We start from the raw sequence: 24,380 nt of genomic DNA on the forward strand, positions 1-24,380 counted from the left end.
CGCGTGATTTTTATATATTTTACTTAGGGGAAACGCGCAGTTTAAGAAAAGACAATCATCATTTTTTTCACTTCTTTTTCCTCCTTTTTCTTTTTAATCGTATAAGTAGCATTTTACATCTGGCTAATTCATACTACAATTTCCATTAATGCTTTGTACGACGCGATGCTTTGTGTTACTTAAATACACAGTAACTGTCGATTTCATATGAACGGTGCGCTTTTCAAGATCTGCAAACAAGATTTGTGTGTCGTGAAAAAATATGCAGGCTAGATTTACATACTTTAATAGACTTACTTGCCGCTGCTCCTTAACGTAACACATGGCGATTTGGAAGGCTTTATCGCAAGCATTCTCCGCAGCTGAAAATTTAACTTTTCGATTAGTTTGTTCTCAACGACGGTTAGTTTAACTTCGGAGAGGTGTAGAATACTATATTTTACGGGAAAGAGGAAAAAGAATTCTACGAAATCTCTTTTAGAGGGAGAGAAGAAGTGAGAGACATAACAACCAAGTCGACATTATTATACAATGAGATACCCGACGCAGAAGGAAACGGAAGGACGCGCCGAGTCGTTACACGACAAAAGACTTAGGCGAAATTGGAAAACTTACAAATTGATTTGCATTGATTGAGAATCCTTCTCGATGATTCTTGCATACTACGTGGCAGATGACGTAAGGCTTTTTCGAGATCTATCGTGTTGTTCTCGTTGAGAATGCCACTTTTCACCATAAAGCATCTCAGATAACACTTTAATTTCATGTCGTCTTGTTCGATGTTGCCATTCCTTAGTTGTCTCAAGGATTCTGCATCAAAGAACACGATTAAAAAAGACGAACTATATGAATCCACTGAAAATCAAAGTGTTTTAAACGCGTGTAATTAAACATTAAATATGTAATTTAACTGAAGCTCTTTTTACACGTTCTGGATTTAAATCACATTATCTAACACGTTTAAAACATCTCAATTATGATTTCACACGTTTAACACATTTACGTTTAACACATGTTCAATGACATATCTTGAAACGTACAAAACATGTGAAAAGAAATTCAAAGTAACACACTTGGATTTGCAGTGTTCTTGCCCAGACCGCACAAATTATATATCTAAAAGATGTTTTAAAAACTTCAAAAAAGCATGTAAAAGAAATAGGACACCTTCTGAAAACGTCTTCAAGACATCTTTTAGTAGACTGTGCTGTCTGAGTGGGTTAATGCAAGAGCAGTACACAAAAAGTGCTTACCCCAAGAAACTTTTGTTTGCTGGCGACAATCTCGCTTAATGTCCGCTCGTGCTCGAACATATATATAAAATTAAATAAGTAAATAAGTTTTATATAATTAAATAAGTTTGATAATCGCGTTAAGTGACGATTCACTTGCTTTCAATGTGTTCAATAATTGATCGGAGCTATCTTTAAGATCACAATGAAACTAAATTGTGAAACTCGAAGTGCACGGACAACGTAAACTTTGCACACTGTAAAGCGTAACTTCATTTAAGTCTCGAAGATGCACGAAGCGTTAACACTCTTCGATATTTTTGTACACACGAAATCGCGGAGAAAATCCAAAACATCGTCGTTCGACTTTTTTTTCAGAGACACGGAAAAGGAAGATATGTTGCGCATAACAAGAAATATTTCGTCGAGAGCAACACAATTGCGTCACACTAATTATCTATGTGTGATGGTAATGTGTATGGTTGATATGACTGACTTTAGTACGCGTGTCAACTACATCAATGTAGTTGCGCGTAATCTGGCTGTGACAACCAAGAATCGATTGAGATAACATTCATCAGGGATACACTTAGGTTGGAGCAACCAAATATCGTCACTGTTGCAATAGTAAATCAATAATTGTTCCGTGGTTGCAGCAACTATCCAGAAAACCGAAGCTGCAGAAGCAGATTTTGCGCAGTATCTGCTATAAATTTCGTCGATAATTTATCAGCAAAAATACAACAGAATCTGTTAGCAAAGTATGATGACAAATTGATGGCAAAAATCGAGCAAGACTCGTCGTTCCATACGCGAGCTGCGCATAACCACTTAAGTATATTTAAATAGAATATATTGCATAAATTCTGCTCGATTTCTGCCGCCAATATGCTATCAAGTTGCCCAAATAGAACAGAAAATCACAATGACGTCAAGATGACGAGAATAATCGAGTCGTGATTGAAAAGTGAGTTTTTCAATCATTTTCTCGTCATTCTCACATAATCTTGACGTCATCGTGATTTTTTGTTCTGTCTGGATTATGTCAGCAGTCTCTGTCGTCAGAACACGAGCTTAATGCGGACGCAGGTTACTATAAATTTGCTATGATATTCTTATCGAATGTGCTGCTAATATGCCGGTATAGTGTTAACATTTTGTTTATTGAGCATATCGTTATTTGTTCCGTATTTTATTATTGAATCTGACTGGCACAACCAGATTTATATGTGAGCAGACTATACTGTGTTTTTTCGTACACTTACTAGCAGAAGCGATGTGCCGGCTAAGGCAATAAGAAGTATACTTGCAGCTTGCATATTTGCGGAATGTTTACTGTTGGCTGCCTAATGTTCAAGAGCGTTCCGAAAAAACTGTGTGCCAGGCAATACTAACGTTAATAAGGATATATATTGTTGATACGCTCCCTTCCTCCTCCCCGGACGTAAAACTCTTGTTAATGTTTGATCTTTGATAGCGGTGCATAATTCCCGTGCAATCGTATAAATGTCGGGAGTAAAACCGAACAAATGCCATAACAATCAACTTTTATGCGTAACCAATAAAACCGTCACTGATTTTATTGTTGTAAAATCATTGTGAAATATTTCAAAAGCTCTAAATGCTTCTAGCATTATTCAAGCAAATTATTTCCATAGTTTGACTATTCTCATTTGTTCATCATTGCCAATAAAATATCAACCCGATGAGAAATATGAAATATAATCGAATTAAATTTATTCAAATATTTTTAAATTTATTTTCATAATATTGATCGCTGAATAGTTGTATTATTTGAAAATTAAAGTTGCACCGTTTGAAAAGAGACTGTCCGACTTGCTATTTACTCATATTACAAACTCGACTTTTTAATAGAAACAGTGGCGCCTCGTAGCGATAACTTTTAAATTAATAAAATTGACAGATAACTTAGTGAAGATTCGAACCTCACTCAATCGCCATATCGATTTGAACGTCATCTGTTGACAGATACTCGAACTCTAATGGCAAGATTATCGATGCGAATGCGTTGTGCTTGCTGGCGGAGCTGGTCGCCTTCTTTAGTACTTCGTCTTCAATGGTTGATGGCCGATGATTCCATGATATTTCTTCGACTCCACGTTGACACACGTCAACATGGCTTCTAAAGAAAGTAACCTTCCCGCATTATATACGGAATTAAACAAATTAGGACAGAATGGGGAATACGAGAGAGCTTTGAAAACCGCAAATAGAAGTGAGTGTTAAAAATTAATTATTCAGTGGAATAACGTAAAAAAATGTCGGTAATTGCAATAAAAATAATTGCTGTCTTACTTACTGCTGCTACACTTCACGTCTTTGCGGACAATGTTATGTTCCAATTTTGTTTTGGAATAATTTGTATCTTTGATAAAGAGTACTTGAAACAAGAGCATCTTTTATTTGGAACCTAAAAGTAATGCACACTTTGTTATTTAGTCTTAGGCATTTCCCAAGATGAAGAAGCAGCGTTACACTGCAAGATCATCTGCTACATACAACTGTCCAAATTCAATGAGGCGTTACAGATTATTATTAAAACTCCCAAATTGGCAACGTAAGGCAATATTATTTAGCATGGGCTGAGTATCAATATTGCACTTTGGTATTAATTTTATACTAATACACATCTATTTTACAACATTAGTGTTATAAGTATTTCAGTATGTGTGATACTGATATATTACTGATATTATAATTCACCAATTGTACCAGTACTACTGTTGTAAAATACTGGTATGGAAATAATATTTTTTATACTGGCTTCAACTCCTATTATTTAGTAATATCATTTTATTGTAACAAGATATATTGTAACAATTTTTATATATCTCATTTTAGAAGTTTGGAATTCGAAAAAGGATATTGTCTTTATCGTTTAAATCAAGTTTCTCAGGCACTGAAAGTGATAGAAAGTGTACAGAATCCTTCTTTGAAGATTAAAGAACTAAAGGCTCAAATATTATATCGTTTAGAAAGATATGAAGAATGTTTTGCAGTATACAGAGACATTATCAAGAATTCACATGATGAATATGAAGAGGAAAGAGAAACTAATCTTGCCGCTGTGCTTGGAAATCTAGCGATTGAGGATTCTGTAAGTTTCTTGCATCAAAAAATAACAAAAACTTAATTAACATTAAGACAGTACAATAAAGAGAGTTTTTATCTAATTTATGGTAAAAATTGTAGGATTTAGAAGTTCCTTCATTACGTGAGCACACTTACGAATTAACGTATAATGCAGCATGCCGCTTGATTGCCCAAGGAAGCAGAGAGGATAGAGCAGCTTTAATAGAAGCTGAAAAGAAATTGAGAGTTGCTGAGAAAATGTGCAAAGAGGGTCTGGAGGAAGATGGAGCATCTGAAGAGGAAATCGAAAATGAATTGGGTGTAATTCGAGTACAGCTTGGCTATTGCTTGCAATTACAGGGACGAGAAAAAGAAGCTCAAGCATTATATACGGCTGCTTTGAAAGCCAAGCCGGACGATATCGCATTGGTCGCCGTAGCCAGCAATAATTTAGTATGCTTGAATAAGGATCAAAACGTCTTTGACAGTAAGAAGAGAATGAAAAGTGCCACCCACGAAAGTCTGGAGCACAAGTTGACATCCAGACAACGAAGAAATATCGCGTACAATCAATGTTTATTAGCATTTTATACTGATCAAGTAAGCCTGTGCTGTGCAAATTATAACAAATTATAATAATCATTCATCAATCTCACTAATTAGGAAAATAACATATTATATGTTTTTCAGAGTGAACAATGTCACCAACTATGCAATAATCTCGCAAAAGATCATGTTGCGCGTGACCTCGCAGCGGACGCGATGTTCGTGAGAGCTGTACAACTCAGCAAGGAAGGTAAAGCGTTAGACGCAGCAAAATTATTGAATCAGCATGCGATCGACGAAAAGGAGTTGCCAATGAAATTGGCTAGTGTGCAAGTACTTTTGAGTCAAGACGAGAGAAAAGAGGCGATCGCTATTCTAGAAAATCTGAACGAAAAAGATAGGTCTCTACCAGGAATAGTCAGTGCGCTCGTAACGCTCCACACGGCCGATAACAATCGTGAGAAAGCATCGGAGGCTCTGAAGAACGCGGTCGCTTATTATAAGAAAAACAAAGTACGCACATATTGATACATATACATATTCTTGCGTTGATTTTTATATGTGTCATACAAAGAATTTCCTTTCAGGATACCAACAAAAATCTGAGTGAATTATGGCGACAAGCTGCTAATTTTTATTTGCGAAGCGGAGAACTCAAGATCGCTGCCGACATTCTACAAGAATTGGTCGACGCTTCGCCGTCGGACACCAAGACCTTAGCTCAGCTAGTAGTCGCCTATGTCCAATTTTGTCCTACTAAAGCACAAGCGTTGTCTAAACGATTACCGCCGCTTCACGATCTTGCCGAAACTACAGACGTCGATGCGTTAGAAAGTAGCAATTGGGTTATCGGGACTAAAGTGGTCAAGAAAAAGATAGAACCTTCTCCCGGGTAAATCCGATTATCTCTGCTAACTTGTTTCATATCGGGTATCTTGAGATTGTATGTGTGATTCGAGATTGGTTTCGCCAGAAAACCAGTGTTAGATGCGGTACAGAAGAAGCAAAAGAAGAAACGTAAGCGCAAAGGCAAGCTGCCGAAGAACTGCGATCCGAATGTCCCTCCGGATCCGGAGCGATGGTTACCGAGGCACGAGCGTAGCGGATACCGTAAAAAACGGGATAGAAGGAACAGAGATACCGCCATGAAAGGAACGCAGGGAGCCGCTGCAGGAGCTAGTGATCTTTAGTACGTATATATCAAGTGAATTGTGTGTTCTCGTCATACACAATGAGTATACGATACGATCGATCATTACCATTCTTAAAAAAAATAACAATGCAAAGTAACTTTACTCTCGCTTACAGTGACATCACTAAAATGCCCGCGAATACCAAGCCTTCCCCGAATCCTCGTCACAGTCCAGCGGTGGAAACTTCCGGACCACGTCAGCAACAACGCAAAGTCCAACAGAAGAAAAAGAAGAAAGGCAGCAAGTGGTAACGATTTTTATCGGATCGCTATATTAAACTCCACGTTTTCTTGATATATCAATTAGGTGATATAATCTACCAGAAAAAGAAGGAACGTTTCTTACTGTAAGAAATTCAAACAAGAGCAATCAAATGCATTTGCTACCATGTAGCTGTATTTTACATATGTGGAGCGCAACATTTGAATATAATATGTAATACTGCCATTATATAAAAACAAGATAAAATAGGAAAAAATAAAATATACACATGATGTATTATTAAAAATACATACCTTTTAAATTTTTTCCGCCACTTGCCTACGTATCAATTTATCATTCGCGTTATCTAACACCGTACCTTGATACATATAATGTAAGTGATGTATTAAATTCATCTGTTATTTTTCACGTTGTTATAAACTATATTTTATAACCGACGCTTTCTTTTATATTTTGCAAACACAGTTTGGAAAACTCAGAGAAGCAATATGTAAATACAAATATAGGTTTAAATTGAAAATTGAATTGTGCTATATAAAATATTTTTTATTTCCTTCTCAAATATTCGTCAGTCAACTCATCACATATCAACACATGTAAATAACATATCTTTCGCGTACATTGACTAGGGGTAAGCGATACACACATCTTTGTCTTATTGATAACAATCATATATAAAAAATACAATCTGTTTTCTCTCTTTCTTTCTCGTGTTACTCGGCAACATTCAATGCAATATGAATAGATAATGTGATTGTGCGTTGATTTGTAACATTGTTATAACAGATATATAAGTGGCATGAATTAAAATTATAAACGTTTTATATATCGTAGTAGTACACTTGTAATGCCACCATATTTTAAATATATATCAAGTTTTGTTTTCGGACTATATAAGATCTCGTAAAGATGTATTTTGATATATCGCTGACGAATCGATGTATACGTGAAAGGGTCGTATTACTCCTTAATTGCATCTTAACTTATTGTCTCGTAATTAAACTGCATTACACATCATCACTCCTTTGTCGCGTATAAACTCATAACATTGTGACAGCCATTGAGATAATAATGTTACAAAATATTTCAGTTCTCAGTTTTTTAAACTGTTACAAATGTGAATTATTAATGCATTGACATTGTTTTCACATCAGTTAAGAAAATTGCACTCTCATATCGAAAGGTGCCTTACTGATATTTTCTTCACTTTAAGTGTTCCTCTTTATGGTGATACATTTATAAAACATTATCCGTAAAATATTATCGTCTTACCGGTATGTAAAAGATAATTATTCGATATTATGAGTGATCAGATATTTAACCGTCGCAATATCTGTATATTGAACTTGATGCTGTTGTATGTTGAACTGTTATAAATCATCGTGGATCAAAATCGACGTATTGGTGAATTAGCAAATGTACATATATATGTTTATTTGTGTTTGATAAATTGTCTATTTCTTACTATACGGATAAATAAAAGAATAAATAAGTAAGGCACAACTGTATATGCAGACGCTTTATGAGAGCGTCTGCAGTCTCAAGATGAGTACACGCTGAGCAAACACATAAACGAGCGACGGATTGTGACGGATTGTAACTCGACACGCGTCTACCAAACTTTCGTCCTTGAAAGCTCGAGTTCGCCATTCATTCATTCAGCGCGTATCCATCTTTAAGCGTCATTGATCGTGCTGATGCGAGGATAACATTATGCGAGCCACGTGAACTACACCAACTACGCAACCGCGATGACATGTACAAAGTGTGTAATACGAGGAGGTACAAACGATTTATGAATATAATTTATTATGAATTCTCGTATCAGGACGCAATGCTACTTCTCAGGTATTATACCTTCCCAGACATCTTCTCGTTGTTTGTTCGCTAATCGTCTTTTTTCTGCAATACGGAGAACAACTTTAATTGCTTTAAGAGCACATGTCCCTCTTTCAAAACTTGTCAATGTTACATTTATACGTCACACATTATGAAAAAGAAGGCCCAGAACTTACCTTTTGCCTCGCGCAATACGTTCTTCTCGTGTTCGCGTTCTTGTCTAGCTGTGGCGAGCTTCACGCCCAACGCACCCGTGACTAATCTCCTAGCTAAGGCGGCGCACGTCTCGGGACGATTCCTATAAGGTTGCAAAAATTCCGCGCTTTTTCTCGCCTTCGTTTTGCTCAAAGCGCTAGCTTCGCTGAGTGGTCTCGTTTTCACGAATGGATGATCGGACGCTAATACTTCGGCGGCTTAAAAACAAATCAAAGAAGCGAAAAGGAAATACAGCTAGCTGCGATAACGCTGAACGTAAATGTTGACTGTTAATTCTAGAAATTAACGTAACTACATAAATTATGAAACTTGCATACCGATGAGAGGACTGCTGAAAACTCCCAAACAATGCGTGTCATCCACCCACTTGAGTTCAAAACCACCGTTTCTAAAAGGACTGAAAACAGCCGCTAAATCGCTAGTCTTAAACTCGGAAGGAAAATTGTAGATTTCCACAACGTGTGCGAACTCGTCGCTGGACACTTGAACCTGTTTAGTATACGCCTTGTAGTCGTTCTTTGGTTGTTCCACCATTACCTCACCCACTGCCGACGTAAGCTACGTGGAAAGACAAATAACCGATTAATTCAATATAAACAAAAAAAGACAAAGATAAATTGATATCGCGTTTCACAGTTATTAATGTGAAACACACGTATAATAACGAAGTGCGACATGTACTGACTTCTTCTATTAACGTTGGATCCAGACAATCGCCGTTGTCGTCGAACAAACTGTCCCAATCGCACTCGTCTCTATTTATTTTCAAAGGCGGAGAAGGTGGCGGGGCTGGTTTGCTCTTCGGTCTCTCGATCTTCTTCACTTTCTTCTCGGGTGATGTCAGAATCGCAGATACTTGCTCAGAATGTTTCGATTTTTTCTCGACGTTGTCGGAAATGATTAAAACATCCGATATCATGTTCCGCCTAACTAATTGTTCGTTTTGATCGCCCGTAGTATCGCTGCTACATAAACGCTCCATTACTGGCTGGTTTTCTATTACGGTTGACTGCGTCGTTTCTAATTGCTGATCATCAACTTCTATTTTATCGGATGACTCTAATAGATTGAGATTAGTACTACTTTCGTTAAGACTACTAGTCGCCACGGTTTCCAATTGTTCTGATAAAATTGGCACATCGTTTTTCGTTACTTCCAACAGTTCTTGAGTATGTTCGGCACACTCGTGCGTTTCCTGGCTGACGGTTTCGCCGCAACGATGGAAATCCGCAGAAATCACATTCTCCGAGAATTCTTGTGGCAATCGACTGTCTTCGATTTTCGTAGTATGACTTTCAGAGATTTTGTCATCCAAATTCGAATCGCCTATACTTTGTTGAATGCAACATGCATCTTGTGCTTTGGAATTATTATTCGTATTTGAATCTTTGCTCAATGTGGCGTAATTTGTAGACGGAGATTTCAAGTTCCGCGGCCTCTTCTCTTCGGCTTCTAGACTTCTTCGGTGTCTAGGTATATAAACCGCTCGATCGGGCCGTCTTTGACGAGTATTTCTATAATTGCAAACATGTCGACATTAGTGTGCTAGTTTAAAGTACAATTTGCGTCAATTTTGTAAAACTATGACATTGATGGAGCCAGAAACAAATAAAAATATCAGGACGGCTTGTTATAAAATTATTGCGAGTGATGGATGCCAAAAGTTACAATACAGAAATGTAAAACAATGTAAAAAACAATAATATTGATAAACTTTAAAAAGAAGGGATATACTTTTAAAACTGTTAAAATTATTTTGCACTACAGAAATAGAATCAGAAACGGGAATGATGGGCGGCAAACGTCACAGTATAAAAACAAACGAATGAGAAACTAGAATCAGCAAACAAAAGAACATATTAGGGCGACTTTGTTACAAAGTTCTCGCGAATAATGCGCAGCAAAAATTACAGTACAGCAAACTAGATTCAATAATAGAACGAACTTTATATAGTAGCCTTACTTAATCGAAGGAGAATCCGTGGTCGAGTGTATTTGCACGTGTGTCCCGCTCATCTGCGAGCAATTGTTGGCTCTTCTAGCCGCTGGTGGCCTGTAGATTTCGACCGCTGGTATCGACTTGGCTGAAAAGCAAACGAAGATCCCAAAACTTCTTATAACTCGGCCGTTAAGACTCCACTTCAAACATCGATTAATTCAAGCTTATAATTACCTTGTCGCTGGACTTGCGTATGCTCCGGAGACGCTGAGGACGAACGTCGGCCTTCGATACCCATTTTGCGAGTCGCGTCCGCTTGTTTCACCGCAGGACTCACCTTCGACTCAGGAACATTCGGCTTCGGCTCCCAATCACTTTAACAATAAAAACGACGATACGTTAGACCTCTAAAATATCGAAGAATACATCGTGTATCGTGACAATGATTCTATTTGAAGCGCTACGATACTGATAAGATAACAATCGAGAGGTAATCAGGGAACAATTGGCCGATCGAGATCTCAGATAGTACAAATTATTAAAAGAAGTATTAAGGACGTCCAAAAGACGTCTAAATCGACTCTACAACCTTGTGTTTTGCCGTGAGCAGTAAGCAAATTGAACAACCACAATCGATTATTCCAAAAATAATTGACTGTGGTTGGTCGATTTATTTATAGCTTACGACTTAAAGAAAGTTTGTGGATCTGAGGTAAAAGAAGTAGGATGTTTTTTGGACGTCTTTGGGGCATCTTTTAGTAGTTTATACTATCTGGGATTACACAGGATTCCAATAATGCCTTCCATTTCCAATCAGAATGCTTTGACTCTGGCGCATCGTATCTATATATTTTTGTCATGACTAGTCACATTAAATACTAGTGCATATATATGCATTCTCCGCGTGTATTATCGTTCCATTTAGATGTTTGTTTTTTCTTCCATTTAGGTAAAAATAGATATACAATATATAAAGTCCTTAATATGGCTGAGTTGCTGATTCTTCTCAAACCTAACAGTCATAATAATAATAGTATAAAAATATATAGATACGTATCTTAGTCGAAGATGGAAGGCATTGGGAGTCCTGTGTACTTTCGTTTGCGATCGTACAGCGCGCTCGCAATTATGCGCTCGCAATTACACGCTCGCCGTGTCATTGCGTGCAATGAAACAGCTGAGAACAGCTGATTGTGAAGAAACGTCGCTTGACGACGTAGACGATACACAAGATCTCGGCGGTGTCGAACGCGATCGAATCGCGGGGAAAATCATCGACGAGAAATTGCAAACGCAAGTGAGAGCGAGCGTTCGAGCGCTCATGGATGACGAGGAGGAGCGAACGTGCGCGGGTACAATCAGGTGTGCTGCTTCTCCGCGAGGAGAGAGATCGCGGGGAACTTCGAAATTGAGATCGAAGCGGCGACCGAATCGCAACTCGATAACAACTGCTTTTCCACTCGCTCATACCCGGACAGGAGGTACCTTCTCAAGTCGCTCTTGTAGCATATCACGGTACGCCTTGCCGCGCCTTGGCCGATCGAAAATGTGTGCAGCAGATCCGAGAAACGCTCCTGCACCAGCTGGTGTATTATGTATCGGCGATAGTTGTTCACGGGCGGAAAGACGAGCGCTCTGGAAAAGTGAAAAGAGAGAACACGTTTCCACCTGAAAGTGAGACTGAACGGACTGAAGCACGGAGAGATGAGAAGCGCGCTCGATTGTTCGTGGCATCGCCACGAGCCAGGCCAGGCCGGACCAGACCAGGTATTCAGCCCGTTCGTTCGCCTCAGTTTGGTGAACGTAACGCCTTACGTCGCGCTGAACTCCTCGCCGAAGAGAGGGACAAGTGAGCGGGGGCCCGGACGGGAGAGGACGGGACCTTCTTATAACCGCCAGCTAACTTTTACGTAACCCTTTCACTTTCTCTTTCGTCGGTTTCTCGACAATTTCTATGCGACGGACGCGCGACTTGCCGAAAATGTTCTCCCTCTTTCTCTCGTTGTTCTCTTTCCTCGTGGTTTTAACCAGCGACCACGCGCAGTATCAATAGTGTATTATTAGTGTACAGGGGAGAGAGAACGTCTAGTAGTCGGCATTCTACTTGTGTTCCTAGTGCTCTCACGCGGATACCATCAAATATCAAGGTGTATCAATAATATAAGGGGATTCAAAAGGAAACAAATAAATAAATTATTTGTATGAAGAAACTTCGGATCATTTGAACATACTTGTAAAATGTTCTGAAAACTATCGCTTTCTTTTGATAGTCGATAAATTTCCGTAAACTTGGCAAAATCACTTGGAAAGATAGGTAAAAAGGAAAAGTTACTTGTCACGTTGATTTTACGGCTATTTATTGACTGTCAAAGGAAAAAGATAGTCTTCGAAGCATTTTACAAGTATGCTTAAGCAGTCAGAAATATTCTTTCATAAAAAAATTTTTTTATTTAAAAATGACACGCAAGAATTGTGGACATGTGTTTTCTCGCTTCTGACGTCATTAATCACGAGTTTCATGGTCAGTATCCAGTGCTGGGATTTTGTAACTCGTTATTGGAGTTAATGACAGTTTCGTTATCCTTGCGCAACTTTTTTTGGTATGCAAAATCTGCGCAATAATAACGAAACTATCGTGAACTTTAATAACGAGTTACAGAATCTCAGCATTGAAGCCTTAATGAATCCTCGTACACTTTAATGTTTGGTAAAATCCAACCATTGTAAAATGGTAAATGCTATACGAATGTCGGCTACTAAACTGAAAACTTGCCCTTTCTCTCCCTCTTTCTCACTCTTCGAGAGCGATTATATTACGTCTTGCGATCGCTAGCGAAAGTGTCTGCTCGTTTCCTTGAATATGTTTAAAACGCGGCGCATTCGTGAGGGACCGGTTTGCTGCGCCGTCGTGCCACCTTGAACTACAAAGAAGAAATAGAGTGCGCTGCATTATCGCATAAACACGTGGTTACGTGCGATTATCGGCTCGCGTAACCACGTGTGCGTATAAGTGATTACGAGTGTCAACGTACCAAGCGTAAAGCTCGTGAACACTGGGATTAATTAGAGATTGGCGCAGCGCGTCTCGTATACAGCATATGCAGATAGGTGTAAAAGCGCTGGAATGCGGCGAGAGAAGAAATCGTGCCTCGTAGCGTTTTGCAGCGAATTATCAGCGAAGATGATATGCGTTTTTTTTTTATTTATCCTATGCATTGCAAATTATATTAGAGGCTTGTCTGGAACACATGGAATATAATCGATCCAGAAAATGAGTCACCTCATAGATTAGACAATTACCTGAGAACTGACAGTGATTGTTGAAGCATAACAATGGTAGATACTTTGAACATGATACAATGTATTATCTTGTCGCTATTAATTGAAAGAAATATGGCTAAAAATCCCACAAACACACACACACACTTTTGCAGGCTTTCAATATTCTATTCATTTCGTTCAACGACAAGATATACACTTGTGTGATACTTATTTATTTGTATATTATGAATGAAAAGGAAATATCTTTACACGCACACATAGATTTTTTCTTCAGGCTAATTTTATATCACGCGAAATGTAATCGTGTGCTTTGGTTAAAGTGTCGCGAATAAAAGCGGTACTTTTCACAACAGGAATATTTAATTACGAAATTTCTCTTCTTCGTGTAAAATTATCCTAAAGAGAATGGCATGTGCGGATATCTTTCTCGTTTATGGCATGTGTACGTCTCTGGTGCACGCAGAACGTACCAAAATAGCCGAGATAAAAACTATGCTTCGTGTATCTCTCACGGATTGCCGTACCGAAACTAACCTACAAAGAACGGCCTCGACATCGTTTCGGCCTCTCGACGCCGACGTCGACGTCGCTTCGCGTTACATGGATTGTCTCCATACCTTTTGCGCGTCTTATTCCTCGTGAAGGTGATCACGTCGTCTTCGACATCTTCGTAGAACAGGCTATCTTGCAAACTCATTTATCGAATTAGTCTCTGGTTTACGTTCACAAAGACGCATTCGCGCTGATCGGCATGCATTCACTGTTACTCGTCGCGCGAATACCTTTTGACCTTCCGGACACTATTTCGCCGAACTGTTATCACGAACTCTTATATTACACAACAGATCACTGCTGAGTATACGCGGCGGACTGCGCTATATTTTTGTAAGATGGGAACTGATGGGAACTAACGGCTTGTACACACTGCACGCGACAATAAACCATGCGTGGGAAGGAAATGACTGCGCCACCAATCGGCCTTGGCACGTACTTCCGGCCAGGACGACGGCCACTGATTGGCCGTCGAGTGTGGATGCAATTGGATGCAGTGATGTCAGACGTGGGAGTAAGCGCGTGCGCATTAAGTAATACTAACGTATATATTTCGGTCAAATTTAAGGTATCATTAGGCCCCGGTGATAGGAAAAGAAGTTGCAGGAAGAGAAAAAAATTTATATAAAAAAATAGATATAAATAATACAATTAATATTAATGATAATAAGGAAACTTATTTTTTTTTAATTTTTTACATCTGCAGCTCTCTCTCTTTCAATAAATAGCTCCAGGCGACTTCACGTCATGTGTCCCATTCTTATATCTGCAACTTCAACTTCAATATTTGGCTCCAGATCTCTCTAAGAGTTATGCCCCAACGCCATTATTCCGATTTATGATATATTTCGAGAATAAAATCTTGGAAAATTCTAAGGCACGTTCCAAAAAATCAAGGTCCGAACTTGTTCGAACACGTCTTGTCGTGACGGCGGTTAGACCGGGATTATCTGCAGCTGATTGCTTGAATGTCAATCGATACCAATCGATCCATCACAATCGATTTTTTCTTCGATCGCAAGAAGAATAATCAAATACCCTAACAGCACGCGACGTACTGCGTATCATCCCATTTTCGTACTCATTGTACTGTGATCATCTGTGACGTACTAAGTTGAACGCTAGAACGTTACTTATAGTATCATTCGGTTTTCTTTCGCGCTCGAATGTTCTCAGATTTCACTCAGGGATACGGAAATGATACGTACGCGTGCGTATATTCTCAGGTTTGACTGAAATGATACGTACGCATTTGTATCGCGCGCGTATTTACTCAGAACGTACTCAGTCGATCGCAGTAGATATGAGAACATTCTGAGATAATCGCAATATACGCATTGCGATCTACTCAAAACGTCCTCAGAACGTCTCCGTGCTGTTAGGGTATTAGTCAATTTTCTTGCGATCTTGCAATTTGTGACTAATATAAAACTAGTTTAACTTCTCCAGCGAAAAACGTGGAAAAATTACATGAACCCTTTACACGCATCTATTGTTGCATCTAGATACGCCTGTGGAAGGACAACGTCGAGCTGTGACGTCACTTGCACACGCGCAATCTGGGTTGCGTTCTAAAACGTCCTTTTTGAGAAAAATTTGACTCAACCTATAGTCCACGTTATATACTATAGAATATCAAGTAAAATTTTTTTAAAAAGAACGTTTTAGAATGCAACCTTGATCACTAATTGGATGCGCATGTAGCCGTCCAGTTTCGATCACGGGGTTTAAGTTGAGTGCAATCGCACTCAGGCGTTCAACATCTCATGGTTATTAAATAAACAAATTTTTATTATTTATTTTCTTAATTATTTATTTGATAACCTCTAATGGTGTATTCGCAAGCGCATTAGGAAGTAATCCGATCACGTAATAAGGCAAGTTTCAACATATGACATTTAATCATGAATATATAGCTCTTCAAATCTTGTTATCAGCCTGTCCACTCGAATCGAAGGTGCTTAATTTCGAATGAAATAATGAACACGTGATGCCACTTGTATATGTGTATGTGTGTTTATGTGTCGACTCTGAGAACCACTGCGTGCTACACGATAATACAAAAGTGCAAAGTATAATCTTGATGAGAGGGATATTTACGTCACCTTGGTCAATTTGTGTAGTAGTGCGAAAGTCGCAACACATATGCATGTATGCGGCACAGGCTGTAATCGACGGCATTACACGAATCACAGGCCGTAGAGCAATTTTGGAGCGCGCGAGCGTGACTTCGTTTCGCTGTTACTTCCTGGCTGTCTCTGCCTGCCTACATTTCTATCAGAATTTCAACGGTTCTTAATTATATTATTACTGGTACGAACGGGTATTCTACTTAAAGGTGAAGTCGAGGAAACATTTCATTGTCACTCTTCGCGTCGAATCGCTATCGTTATTATTTATCGTGATAACGACGACGACAACCGCCACGACATGAGCACCAGATTTACCGGGATAAAACTGGGACCTCCCATCGAAGTTTTCGCGCTGCAAAAAGCATTTGTCGACGATACTCACGAGAATAAAGTTAATCTTACCATAGGAGGTATGTACGATCATTTTATCCTTCGCAATCAAAACAATCTATTATTAATACCATGTTAAAGTTTCATTTCGTATGGCATATACGTGTGTGCGTATATGTACATGGTTCTTAAAAATATATTTTATTACAAGTTAAAATTCATAGATGAGTGTAAAATGATGTGCGCAACATATAATTATTATTTCCGTATTTTGCATTTCTGGTTCACTTCCAGGATGGTTATGTAATAGATAGTACCACACATGTATATCTACATATTCACACACTCACCACACAGGTCTCTTTTATGTGATTATTTTAAGGAAGTAATAAATAAACCAGTGTGGGAGTAATGGAATGTCTGCTACAAAGTAGCTCTAAGAAAATTCCTTTCGTTTGTATCATGTAAATATAAATTCTAGTTAATTCTTTAATTAAGCACCATATACAATAAATTATAACACACATTTAAAAAATTGTAATATGTGTTTCTTGAGATGCAAATATTGTGAGCCGTATTGATGTCTGACTTGTATTTCTCTTGTGATTTAATTAGCTATTGTGTTAAATCTATGTCGCATAGTTGCACCGTAATGCTCAATTCTGAGGAATTCACATAACTCCCTTTCAGCTTACCGTACCAGCGAGGGTAAACCATGGGTCCTACCAGTTGTAAAAAAAGTAGAAAGGTCACTGGCTACCGATGACTTACAGAACCATGAATATTTGCCAGTCCTTGGCTTAGATGCATTTAGTGAGGCTGCTACGAGTATGTTATTGGGTGCAAACTCTCCTGTTATTGCCCAAGGGCGTGCCTTCAGTATTCAATCACTCTCTGGCACAGGGGCACTGCGTGTCACCGCAGAATTTTTGAGCCATGTTCTACAATATGATACTTTTTACTATAGCAAGCCTTCCTGGGGTAAGTAAGTGCGAAGAGAGATGATACCAGTATTGTCTTGCTCACTGATGAAAATTTGTCCTGTATTGTAAGATTTTGTGTTGGCAGAAAACCATAGACTGGTATTTACTAACGGAGGATTTAAACACGCTTGCGAGTACACATATTGGGACGAGAAGACGCGCAGCATCGACTTGGAGGGTATGCTGGACGATCTGAGAAATGCTCCAGAGAATGCTGTGATCATTTTGCACGCATGCGCGCATAATCCCACCGGATGCGATCCGACTCCGGAGCAATGGGCTAAGATAGCTGACGTGATTGAAGAGAAACGGCTCTTCCCATTGTTCGACAGCGCGTACCAAGTTAGTAATCAATTTTCGATAGTTTGCACGATCGTCACTTTACCTTCGTAGCACGTTGAGATGGAGTTATATGTCGAATTCTAACAGGGCTTCGCGAGCGGCGACTTGGACAAAGACGCGTACGCTGTACGAATGTTCGCCGAGCGTGGGATCGAACTCATCTGCACGCAGAGCTTCGCCAAGAACTTCGGATTGTACAACGAAAGAGTCGGTAACATAGTCTTTGTATTGAATGACACGAAGGAACTGGTGCAAGCTAAGTCGCAATTAACGTTAATCGTCCGAGGAATGTACAGCAACCCTCCCAATCACGGCGCGCGAATCGTCGCGACGGTGCTGAGAAACTCAGAGTTTTTTGAGGAATGGTATTCACATTCTTCATCTCTATATCCTTTACGAAATCATTCTAATCGTTTAAGTAATACGACTCGACATTTTTAGGAGAGAGCATATCAGAACGATGTCCAGTAGAATCAAACAAATGAGAGTAGGTTTGCATCACAGACTGCTTAAATTAGGCACTCCTGGTGTTTGGGATCATATTGTTCAGCAGATTGGGATGTTCTCATATACAGGACTCACTGGTTAGATATACAATTTTATTCTTCGAATTATGTCATTGTCCCTCTAAGCAGAAAGGAACCATTACGAATTTTCGAACGTTTTCTTTTAGAGAGGCAAGTGCAGCATTTGAGAGACAATTATCACATCTATACACTACGCAGCGGCCGTATAAATATGTGCGGACTCAACGAATCTAATTTGGACTATGTGGCTAATGCAATTCACGAAACGGTAATGCTATTGCCGGAAACGCGGGCCGATTGTATATGTTAAAATAAGACGCTCGGACCTCAATATCGTGTTATAAGTACAAAGAAATGATCAAGTCTTGTCATTGAAAAAAATATAGCAATATTTTATATATGACCAAATTCAGGCTAGTCAGGGAAACAATTATTTTTGGACAATATTGAAATCCGTTACACGAAATTGTATATTCTGCCTTCATATTCGATACAATAAGCCTTCCTGTAAGTTCCTCTTTTTAAGGACTTACTAAAATCAAGAAAAAGTAAGTCTTGATCCCTCCACTAATAAGTTGTTCTTTTCCTTTTGTTTCGAAATTTCAAGGGGCAAAAGTACAAAGTATGACAAGATGCCAAATTTTTACTATATATTAATTACGTCACTTTATCGTGATTTTTTTTATATATAGTGTGATTTACCACTAAAAGTTTATTAACAGTTACTAACTTCAAATACTGTGGAAATAGTTGAATATTTACAAAAAATATACATATAAAATCTGAAACATGTACGCAGATACAATTTGATTAATGCTAGAAAAATTTTATCCAAAGATTTTATACTTCAAAATATTTTACTATATATTTTCCATCATAGATTATGCAGTTGAATAATGTGTAAATAACTCTTTCTAAAAAGGTATAACACGATTATTGTAAAGGTAACCTGTATTTTTCCACATACTTGAATAACTTTTATTCTTAGTTTAATGATTACATCTCTCTTATCATGGGGTATAAGTATAAATTTATTTGTATTAAATTTAAAAGTCTCTTATCGTAATTATAATATTGGAATTATATGATATCATGTTAGGATATCATTTGTTTGTTGTTATGAATTGATGTGATAATATTATTTAATTTCATATTTATCTTTCGGCATGTACATGAAAAAAGATTAGGATTTTGTTGTTTCATGTTGTCGATTTTTGAAAAGGCCAAAAATGCAAGGTGCTAGTAAATATTAAAAATTCGTGTTGGTGCTATAGAATCTAGTAAAAGAATTATGACTTATTAATATTCACTGCTCTCTCCAATATTCATCCAGTGTGCTTCCTCAATTATTTTGATAATGCATATGTGAGAGCTAGAATTGTATATATCATTAAAATTTTATTGCAACAAATATTTTGATAAATATAAGTTGAGTACTAAAAAACTTAAATATGTGGAAAATATCACATTATATCACAAAATATACATTATAAGTATATGCATGATAAAGCAGTTAATAATGTATGAACATATATTTGTGGTAATAATTTTGCTGAAATCAGGACCAATACTTCTATTAATCTCAACCAAGATTTACAGAAAATAGATGTGTGATAAAAATGATTAAAAAGAAACATTCTGTACTGCCAATATACAAATTTTCAATGGAAAATTTGTATAAATTTATATAGAAACAGCTGCATATTAATATTTTGTAAAAGAATCTAAAATTCTCTGAATTATAGGGGTCCATATTTTATGAGTTTATAATACACATGTTATAACCTGTATTGATTAATATCACAATCTTTATAATGCAGTGTTACATAGAATAACAATATAATTTTAGTTGAGAGTATTGCTTTTATTATACAATATGTTATTAGATATCATAGATTATATTTCAGCAAATAAAAATTTGAATGAAAAGTCTATCTTAAAATGTATTTAATTGGTCCATATTGAAATTATATATATTTATATATAACCATCCACAAATTCTATTAAATCATAATTATTATTTAAAAATTTAGATTTTTATAATTATAAGTGATTTTATAATCATATATAATCATAAATAAAATTATAATCTCTAAATAATCTAAAAACAAATAAGATTTTCTGATATAACAATATAAACAATTATCTTAGACTTAAACATATATATACATATAAACATATATACACATATATTATCAGAATTTGATTAATCAGTTACAAAGTGCTATGACAAATTGATTATTAGTATATACATTTCTTATTTAGTCTGCCCATTTAGATTCTTTCCTCATTAGTACCACTGTATCATCTGATTTAACTATAGCTTGATAATCGTTTCTCTTGTGATTACGATTCATGTAAAATATATATCCTGAACAACCCAACATTGCTATAATACCAAAAATCATGATAGCTTTGTTCTGTGAATAAAATAAACAAAATCAGTTTCAAAACAAAATCAATCATTCTTTTACTCGGTTTCGTTTTTAATATTAGATATCAATGTATAACCTCACCGGCTTGACATATAATTCATAGTTAACGGCACGGAATAACAAAGTGCTTCGCAATGATCGTAGGCCATCACCTGGGGTTGTATCACGAGTATTTTTACTCATTTTTAGTTTTTAAAAACTTGACATTCAACATTCACTACACTCGTATAGAAAATTGACTAATCTTCTTGCAATAGACCCGTTATTTTTAGGTTACCCGCACAGATGTCTATACTAAACTAGATTGCTAACAGACTATCTAAAAGCATGTAACGGCTTGCGTCCGATAGAGTTGCATGCGAGAAAATGGCCGCTATCGCCACATATTTTCACTATATTTAGTCATAAAATTCTTTTGTTGAAAATGAGCAGAGCAAATAACGTCCAATACTATCTATTTTTTTGTTACGACATTTTTTAATACAATAAGATGCTAGCATTTTTTGTTTTACGACAGTAATTTAATGGTTACGCTGATTCACACAGTGACACATAACACACATAGGATCGCCGCCATTTTCTCGCATGCAACCGGAAACCTTACGCGACGCACGTTCGAAGCCTTGTTGCAATCTAGTTTATAGAATCTGTGCTCAAGGGTCTCTAGCACCTAACTCTGGCCACTAAGGGGCGCTGCACACGAATTGACATAACAGTAACGTAAGACGTACCGTAAAAATGGACCAATTACAATTGAGTATTCACAAAAATGGCGACATTACGGTTCGACGATGCTCAAAGTGATTGGTCAATTCTTACGGTACGTCTTACGTTACTGTTATGTCAATCGTGTGCGGCGCTCCTAAGGGTTTTAAAAAGCAAATTTTAAGCTTTTTATTCATTTTCACAGACAGAGAAATATTACAGACTGATTCATACTCCTATGAGCGATCAAAAATCGAAATGATACTTTTACTTTAACGTTGAATAACTCAGTGAAAAACATCACATTAAAATCTGCAGGTACGCAAATTAAAGAGAAATACCTGCATTTAAAAAAAATATAAGCATATATATCATTTTTCTAATGCTCTGCATTTGTTGAAAACTTACAAAAGAGAGTCACTCGAGAAGACGGTAACAAGAGATATTATTTGAGATCTTGTATCGCAGCTATTATTGATTATTATTTCCTTATCTCACAACGTATCCGCCGAAAATATGCAATAAACACGGTTGTGTAGTTTCACGTTCATGTTTTATGAACATAGTTGCGTTTCTCATATACAGATTGTTGCGAAAGCGAGAGTGGCCATCTCTATGCTCTGCCCGCTAGCAAGCAACGCATGAGCGAGGTTAAAAATGATACATATCAGTGAGGAGGTTATAGGACTAGACCGGCATCATTTACGCATCACTTGAGGGGGTAACGATGAGAATCAATCGTCGGAACAAGATGACAAACGCGGGGCATCGCGTCATACGACGGTAACGTGGTGTTTTTAGGGCTGCTTCTTCGTACGCGCGCGCGCGCGCGCGCGTGCACGTTGCTCGTGTTTGACAGGTAACGTCGACAAACACGACGGCACGACGGAGTGACGACGGGAAACATGTTCGTGTACGTCTGGTCCTTGGTATGCTGGTACCTAAGGCCTATCGTGAAGTGGTTCCTACGTCGGACCACGCAGATGTGCGAGCTGCAAAGAATCTGCTACGGCCAACCGTCGGGGGCGGCGCGCACCTTCGCCGTCGAGAAGTCCCTGAGACGATCGCGTAACGCGAACATCCGGGCATTGGTCGCGCATCTGAATGACACCGCTGATCAGCGTGGGATAAGTACGAAGACGGAGCGCAAGATCCTCGAGGTGGCCATCAAGACTGTGCTGGAGACGAAGAATATCAACCCTGCCGCTCACCCGGACTTCGCCAAGTCGTTCGGCAAATGCGTGGAGCTGATTTGGGGCTACCATCAGCTGTGCGTCGAATGCGAGGAGCTTAGAAAGACGCCCTACAGTACGGACAATCTCGAGCACGAGCAGCTGTTGCTGAAGCTGTGGAATCTGCTGATGCCGCGCGAGCCGTTGGACGCGCGGGTAACCAAGCAGTGGCAGCAGATCGGCTTCCAAGGGGACGATCCGAAGACGGACTTCCGCGGCATGGGCATTCTCGGGCTGGAGAATCTCGTTTATTTTGCTCAAGAGTATCCGAACGCGGCCACTCATGTGCTGTCGCACTCGATTCATCCGCGTTACGGCTACGCGTTCGCAATCGTCGGCATAAACCTCACCAGCATGGCGCTCAAGCTGCTGAGGGACGGCAGTGCGAAAACTCACATATACAACTACTCCAAAACTTTGCCGACAGTTCGTGCCTTTCACCAGTTCTATTGTTACCTGTTCTACGAATTCGATGGCTTTTGGATCGACTCGAAGCCCAGCAATATGATGGAGTTCTCATCTATACAGGAGCAATTCGAGAACAGCATTAGAATTGCATTGGCTAATCCATCGACTGTTTTCAGGATAAACTTGGCAGTTGACAATATCTAATACGTTAATACGAGTGCCTTTTACTCGTAAGACAAGACCAAAATATAGCTGCATAGAAAATAAGTACAATGTCCAGGCTATCGTACACCCATACATATATACACACACAAACTTATTTTTTATTATGTATTTTCACATTATCAGCTTGATTGTGATATTAAGGCTTTTGATTCCTCACTGCGAAACTTTTGATTGATAATGTCAGAGGTAAGAAAATACCCGACAATAAAAATTCTTGCAAGATACGTAGAAATAAAAAAAATATATCTATAGAATGATACATCGATCGGACATATCTATAAAATATTCCGAGCGTTTTCCTTTTGCTTTAACAATCAATAAATTGCTGTAAAATTAACACGACAAGTAACCTGCCTTTTTAATCTGCATTTTTTATTTTGCCACGTTAATTTTATAGTCATTTATTGATTGTTGGAATAAAAAGAAAGTGTTCAGACTATTTTCTCAATCTTCTCAATCGATCGCAGGTGCCATTTTATAGACACATCAATTCTATATATTTTGTGAATTTTTAGCTTGTGTTTTCTTGCTTTTTTGACGTCATAAATTAAGATGGACGCGCAGCGAGCAGCCAGGTCTTAAGATGACATTTGAGTGAATAGTAGATAGGTTTCTCCACTATAGAGATTCCTGCCTTTTCCTTAGTAGTGTAATACAGTTAACACGTCGATGTTCTGCATCATAATTATGTCAATTATGTCAAGTTGTTATAATTTTAGTTTCTCTTGAGTTCACGTAAATTCTACGCAAATAGGATCTATTTACGAAACTAGGACACGAAATTTGTCGCTTACGTATTTAGTTAAACTCTAATATTATACAAAATTAAAAATATTATATATATTATATATTATATAATGTTACATAAATTATATAATATAAATATATATATAATATATATAAAATTATATATATATATATATATATATATATATATATATATATAT

The 24,380-nt window shown here is 37.9% G+C and overlaps 6 protein-coding genes across 13 annotated transcripts; 3 read left to right on the top strand and 3 right to left on the bottom strand.

Annotated features, from left to right (window-relative positions):
* Positions 1–67: 67 nt before the first annotated feature.
* LOC116853878 (general odorant-binding protein 83a-like) lies at positions 68–2,656 on the bottom strand. The gene is made up of 5 exons (XM_032835174.1): positions 2,498–2,656; positions 1,254–1,311; positions 616–810; positions 298–362; positions 68–230 (listed from the first exon to the last, which is right to left on the bottom strand). Exons 1-5 carry the CDS (start codon positions 2,549–2,551, stop codon positions 204–206), a joined length of 399 nt encoding a protein of 132 aa, XP_032691065.1. The 5' UTR covers positions 2,552–2,656; the 3' UTR covers positions 68–203.
* A 642-nt stretch (positions 2,657–3,298) lies between these two features.
* On the top strand, positions 3,299–6,590 carry LOC116853872 (signal recognition particle subunit SRP72). Its single transcript, XM_032835161.1, has 8 exons — positions 3,299–3,468; positions 3,693–3,810; positions 4,095–4,350; positions 4,446–4,925; positions 5,016–5,384; positions 5,459–5,763; positions 5,845–6,060; positions 6,180–6,590. The coding sequence occupies exons 1-8, from the start codon at positions 3,369–3,371 to the stop codon at positions 6,313–6,315; spliced, it is 1,980 nt and encodes a 659-aa protein (XP_032691052.1). The 5' UTR covers positions 3,299–3,368; the 3' UTR covers positions 6,316–6,590.
* A 221-nt stretch (positions 6,591–6,811) lies between these two features.
* On the bottom strand, positions 6,812–14,483 carry LOC116853873 (coiled-coil domain-containing protein R3HCC1L). 5 transcript variants are annotated; one of them, XM_032835165.1, is made up of 10 exons: positions 14,180–14,481; positions 13,313–13,488; positions 13,043–13,201; positions 11,766–11,915; positions 10,515–10,654; positions 10,305–10,425; positions 9,027–9,855; positions 8,659–8,899; positions 8,302–8,538; positions 6,812–8,188 (listed from the first exon to the last, which is right to left on the bottom strand). In XM_032835165.1, the coding sequence occupies exons 5-10, from the start codon at positions 10,576–10,578 to the stop codon at positions 8,124–8,126; spliced, it is 1,557 nt and encodes a 518-aa protein (XP_032691056.1). In that variant the 5' UTR covers positions 10,579–10,654; positions 11,766–11,915; positions 13,043–13,201; positions 13,313–13,488; positions 14,180–14,481; the 3' UTR covers positions 6,812–8,123. The 5 variants fall into 5 exon arrangements, with proteins under 5 accessions (XP_032691056.1, XP_032691055.1, XP_032691057.1 ...); XM_032835164.1 differs by having other exon boundaries at positions 13,313–13,519; XM_032835166.1 differs by lacking the exon at positions 11,766–11,915 and having other exon boundaries at positions 13,054–13,201; positions 13,313–13,519.
* Positions 14,484–16,114: 1,631 nt separating this feature from the next.
* Positions 16,115–20,360, top strand: LOC116853875 (aspartate aminotransferase, cytoplasmic). 3 transcript variants are annotated; one of them, XM_032835170.1, is made up of 7 exons: positions 16,115–16,656; positions 16,871–17,040; positions 17,267–17,557; positions 17,630–17,901; positions 17,989–18,266; positions 18,343–18,485; positions 18,575–20,360. In XM_032835170.1, the coding sequence occupies exons 3-7, from the start codon at positions 17,407–17,409 to the stop codon at positions 18,736–18,738; spliced, it is 1,008 nt and encodes a 335-aa protein (XP_032691061.1). In that variant the 5' UTR covers positions 16,115–16,656; positions 16,871–17,040; positions 17,267–17,406; the 3' UTR covers positions 18,739–20,360. The 3 variants fall into 3 exon arrangements, with proteins under 3 accessions (XP_032691061.1, XP_032691058.1, XP_032691060.1); XM_032835167.1 differs by lacking the exon at positions 16,871–17,040 and having other exon boundaries at positions 16,123–16,656; XM_032835169.1 differs by lacking the exon at positions 16,871–17,040 and having other exon boundaries at positions 16,133–16,656; positions 17,645–17,901.
* Positions 20,361–20,594: 234 nt separating this feature from the next.
* On the bottom strand, positions 20,595–21,204 carry LOC116853880 (small integral membrane protein 8). Its single transcript, XM_032835179.1, has 2 exons — positions 20,945–21,204; positions 20,595–20,848 (listed from the first exon to the last, which is right to left on the bottom strand). Exons 1-2 carry the CDS (start codon positions 21,044–21,046, stop codon positions 20,690–20,692), a joined length of 261 nt encoding a protein of 86 aa, XP_032691070.1. The 5' UTR covers positions 21,047–21,204; the 3' UTR covers positions 20,595–20,689.
* Positions 21,205–21,667: 463 nt separating this feature from the next.
* LOC116853876 (ELMO domain-containing protein 2) lies at positions 21,668–24,178 on the top strand. Of its 2 annotated transcripts, none has more exons than XM_032835172.1 (2): positions 21,668–21,683; positions 22,154–24,178. In XM_032835172.1, exon 2 carries the CDS (start codon positions 22,474–22,476, stop codon positions 23,410–23,412), a length of 939 nt encoding a protein of 312 aa, XP_032691063.1. In that variant the 5' UTR covers positions 21,668–21,683; positions 22,154–22,473; the 3' UTR covers positions 23,413–24,178. The 2 variants fall into 2 exon arrangements, with proteins under 2 accessions (XP_032691063.1, XP_032691062.1); XM_032835171.1 differs by lacking the exon at positions 21,668–21,683 and adding an exon at positions 21,709–21,886.
* The last annotated feature ends 202 nt before the right edge of the window (positions 24,179–24,380 follow it).

This window comes from Odontomachus brunneus, unplaced genomic scaffold (assembly GCF_010583005.1).
Source record: "Odontomachus brunneus isolate Ranch 3 - 2012 unplaced genomic scaffold, Obru_v1 Obru_scaffold_007, whole genome shotgun sequence".
Classification (NCBI taxonomy): domain Eukaryota; kingdom Metazoa; phylum Arthropoda; class Insecta; order Hymenoptera; family Formicidae; genus Odontomachus; species Odontomachus brunneus.